Source organism: Armigeres subalbatus, chromosome 2, assembly GCF_024139115.2.
Source record: "Armigeres subalbatus isolate Guangzhou_Male chromosome 2, GZ_Asu_2, whole genome shotgun sequence".
Classification (NCBI taxonomy): domain Eukaryota; kingdom Metazoa; phylum Arthropoda; class Insecta; order Diptera; family Culicidae; genus Armigeres; species Armigeres subalbatus.
This window is the reverse complement of record NC_085140.1, coordinates 181,382,965-181,387,517: the sequence shown is the minus strand read 5'-3', so window position 1 is coordinate 181,387,517 and position 4,553 is coordinate 181,382,965. Positions and strand designations below refer to the sequence as shown.

The 4,553-nt window shown below is 39.1% G+C and overlaps 1 protein-coding gene across 2 annotated transcripts; it reads right to left on the bottom strand.

The window, feature by feature from the left end:
• Window positions 1-1,136: 1,136 nt before the first annotated feature.
• On the bottom strand, window positions 1,137-3,191 carry LOC134215571 (HMG box-containing protein 4). Of its 2 annotated transcripts, none has more exons than XM_062694727.1 (5): window positions 3,042-3,191; window positions 2,807-2,979; window positions 2,479-2,739; window positions 1,399-1,938; window positions 1,137-1,346 (listed from the first exon to the last, which is right to left on the bottom strand). In XM_062694727.1, the coding sequence occupies exons 1-5, from the start codon at window positions 3,064-3,066 to the stop codon at window positions 1,170-1,172; spliced, it is 1,176 nt and encodes a 391-aa protein (XP_062550711.1). In that variant the 5' UTR covers window positions 3,067-3,191; the 3' UTR covers window positions 1,137-1,169. The 2 variants fall into 2 exon arrangements, with proteins under 2 accessions (XP_062550711.1, XP_062550712.1); XM_062694728.1 differs by having other exon boundaries at window positions 1,402-1,938.
• Window positions 3,192-4,553: the final 1,362 nt, after the last annotated feature.

The window sequence follows — 4,553 nt, the reverse complement described above, 5'->3', positions numbered from 1 at the left end:
TATGCTCGCAGTGTGTTGCATCGCTTCGTTCCCAAACAGACGAACAAAAAGAAAGTTTTCCTCAAAATTCTCTCATATTTTCTTTTTTGTTCACGTCGTAAACTTGAACGAACTGCGACGCCGTTTCGTTGCAAGATTTGTTGCATTGCTTCGTGTTCTACATGTAGGCGGGCAGAGACAAAAAGCACGTGTTTTGATGCAGGAGTGTCTTTTTGTGCATTGGAATGATACAAACAACCAAACGCCTGAATACAAAAAAGAAAGCTACCTATTTGCCTATGGCCAATGACATACTGACGCGTCGAGCGATGCACTCGTACTCGCACTCGTAAAGCAGAATATCAGCAAGAGAAATTCTTTTGTCTTGGACGCGTTCGCGCACGCACACGCGTGAGTATGTCATCGGCCTATGTTTCAAATGTGTGAACTGGTTCAGAAACAAAATTGAACGTAGCTGTTGCAACAGCTCTGTTTTCTGCCAACCAGGGCAACTATGTTTTTGAACACAAGATCAAAATAATATCTTCATTAGTTCTTCAATTCGAATTATGTCATTAGTAGGGCGCATGATGCACGCGTGGATGTACTGTTATGCGCACTAATCTACATACATCTGAATCGCACTAAACAAATCTAAAACGCGGAACAGACAAAACATGATTTTTCGAAGTAAAGAGCTAGCAGGAAAATCGAGACAGTGAAGAGACGGAGCGACAGAAAGAGTACGAAAGTTCTAGAAGTCAATCCGTTGGACAAATCGATTTAATTATCTTAAAGATAACTCGTCCAGCTCAAACCTTTGTAGGGATAGGTATGTGGCGGTACCATCATCATCATCATCATGTAACATCATCTGTTTAGCATACACCAAGGGTTTTTTGTACACGGTTTGGTTTTAGTCGTTTAAGACCTTCAGCGTCAATGAAACAATGAAACAAACCCCAGGAAAAAATTACAAAAAATAAAGAAAATTCAGGTGGTATTTAAACACCATTGAAAGTTCGGGTTAACCGAGAAATAAATAAATTCCAACCGCGTAAAAAACCTGGGTGTACTGGGTTGTGGGTTCAAACCCCACCGAAGGAAGTATGTAGTAACATCAAAAATTTCAAACATGACATTAATTAGTCATAACATGGTATTTTTTAAATCTTGTCTTGTTTATTCGTTTATAAACCGGGCATTACATAGGCGATATTGTCCAACGTGTTTTGAAAAAGTTCCTTTAGATGAGCCGTGTCCGATTGCAATCCCGGAATGTGAATAGTCAAACACATCAGTGGACCCAAAGAGCATAGCAAACTATCCAACAGCACGGAGAGGCTCCCAGAAACCGCAATTTGTCCCTAAAATAAAAACAACTTTTCATAATTCATTCTTATTACCAGTCATTAAAACAACCTCATGTTCTTTCAATCTTTCGCCAATAATTGTCAAACTATCACCAAGCAGCTTGAGATGCGCTGCCACATCTGTCGGTTGATACCCTGGGAGTTTCGTTTGCCCTTTGGCCGGAGACTCCGGCGAATGATGAACATTGGCAGCAGCAGTTGGCTTCGTATCCGTTGATATCATATTGGCTGCCTTCGGGGTTTTCTTAGATCGTGATGAGCTTGCGCTAGTAACCGATGGGGTTCCAGTGGCACCTGCTGGCGTTGAAGAATCCTCCAGGTGAAGGTAACGCTTTACAAATGGGGCCGAAAGAGCCTTCTCTTTGTTTTGCTTGAATTTGTTAGCTACGCGTTTTGCACGCCGTTTCCAATTGAACTTTTGATTACTCGGTACATTAGCCCACATCTCGCCAAGCCGCTTGGACATGTTGCTAAAATCAACATCCGGATTTGCACGCATTTGTTTCCTAGTTTCCTTTGCCCACAGCATGTAAGCGGTGAATCGCTGTTTTCCTTTGTCTTTACGCTGTGCCTTGCCCATCACAACCTAAAATGGAGAATATATTCATGAATTTGTGTAGCATTATGTAGCACACATTAAAAACAACTTTTACTAAAATATATAAAATTTATTAAAATTATTCAGGACATTAGATATTGCAGCTAAGCGGAAAAACAATTTCTTCATCTTTCTCCTCCCTCTTAACGATGAATTTCAAAACAGTATAGGAAAAAATGAGCCTATACAGAAAACTCTTCAAGTAAACTATTGAGTTTTTCGATTTTAATAAATTCATCATTATAAACTGACCAAAACATGTCCACGTGGTATATGGACATCCCCTAACACCCTTATCTGATAGAGGAAAATTTACACTGATGGACAACAATTTTTGTCATGTATTCATAGAGTAACTATCAAATCATGACGAATACTTTTGTCTATCAGTATATTTTGCTACGAAAAACTACAGTAATTTTCTCAGAAAACGCTTGTTTTAGCAAGAATTTGCTAAATAAGCTTCTGCATCTGAAGCCCAAAATTTACCCAACTCAGATGTTTAGAATACGACAGGTTTTAACGTACCTTTCCATCCTTCAGCATTTTTTTGTACTTCGATGATTTCTCCGACATGTACAAGCTACGTTTGGGAGCCATCTCGATTACCAGCTCACCCTCACTTTTGTCATCTTCCTCTTGTGTTCCTTCCATATCCTCAATGTCCATCGCATCATCGTCGTCGGCCTCATCATCGTCCGTGTCAATATTGGAATCTGGTTCATCATCTCCCGAATCTGAAGGAATCTCATCATCCCCATCTGTATCACGTTCCAGTTTGACAGCATCCTGAAAGCAAAAAAAAAGTCGATGATGGAATTTCAAAGCATAGGACCTTCATTGTTAATGTACGTACCATAAGATGACCCAGTCCCATATGACCCGGAACTCCTGGCTGCACTGACTTTATTTTATGTGCTTTCTTTTGTTTTGCGTCGGATATATCGTCCGGGGACTGGAAGTCCATCAACTTGGATGATTTCTTACATACGCGTCCACTTCGAGAAACGCCAGTAACTTCGAGCTCCGCTGTTTACGATTGATTATCGAAAATATGAAAAGCTGTAGAAATGCTATCGATTATTACTCACCATGCGCTTTCGGAGTGTGCTCCATGTTCAACAAATCCGCCCACGTCCTGTTGATTTTGTTTCAAAAGGTTATAATCTTATAGATTTTCTAAAATCAGATATTTTTAATTAAAATCTTTTGCAAACAAACAAAGTTAATGAAACTTCAAAAAGGCCAGGGTTGCCATGTCATGCAGAAAAAAACGAAGCTTTGTTTATTTTTGTATAGAACATTTCTAAAGGGAGTTTATCCATGAACATACACTGTTAGAGGTAAACGGTCTAATTTTAGGAATAGTATACCCATACTTATTAATGAACTAAGGAGGCTTGGGGATTATGAGATGCTATCCCGCATAATGAAAAACGACATACCATGCAGTCAAAATTACATATGCGTTATAAGATATATTGTCACTATTCGCTTCATTGTTAGCATACAATTTTAAGCTTGATTTACCATACCAACCCTACATCAACACTTACTGTTAATACATACCATGCTGTCGATGTGTAATTATATAGTTCTTCAATTGTACATCTACCAACTGATGTATGGTACATCGAAAATTTTGTTCGGAAAAACGACCGGATTTAAATGTTAATTATACTTAACCGCCTATTACTCATATGGTCATTTGGCCGTTTACAATCTGAGCTACTGTTGAAACAGTATATGAGACTGTCCATTTATGGTTAACTACTATTAGTGAGATCATCGCTACAGTAACACTTATTCTCTTCAATTATAACAGATGCGGTCTAAGTATGGTCCATGATTATGCGGGATGAACGTCACTTGAAATCAGTACCTCAAAGAAGTGTGTTTTACTCAATCTCCTCTCTACAATTGGCGACGAGGATGAAGAACGGCAGAAATTGCAGAAGAGAGAGTTCCAGAACACAAACTACTCTACAATGCAAATGTAAACGGTGAATATTTAGTTTAAAAAGGCATATATTTTCTTTTCCGAGGAAACAGACTAAATAAACTGAGGGTAAGACTGGGGTATAGGGAAATTTAGTTCCAGTCTGCCCAGAAAAATCTCAGACACTAGTCTAGTCTAGTCTAGTCTGTCTGAGTAAGGACCAAGGACAGAGAGCATCGAAGATTCTAGTCTGTCCTGGGGAAAATCCTGATACACAGGGATTTGAGAAAATCCAGTCTGATCGGGTAGGCAAAGGGAATACATGTCCAGTCTGCCTTACGGTTGAAAAGAGCAAGATTCTAGGCAAATCGAACAAGTTATTTGATTTTTTTCTATCGATAGGCAATGGATGCTTAGGACGGCTATTATGCTCCTCGAACGTCTGAACGATATAATCGAGTGTAGGTAGGCCCGAATAAGAAATTGTTTGTCTACGATCTCAGGCGGTAAGTAAGGAGTGAAATATTTCAAAATCTAGCTGAAATTCCAGATTTTTTCCATCTAAATGGCAACCAATTTCAGCAACTGTTCCGTAAAAGTTGGTTCCGAAGCGTTAAGAACTCAACGAGAAGGTAACAAAGATATCATTGAATTAATCACGAAT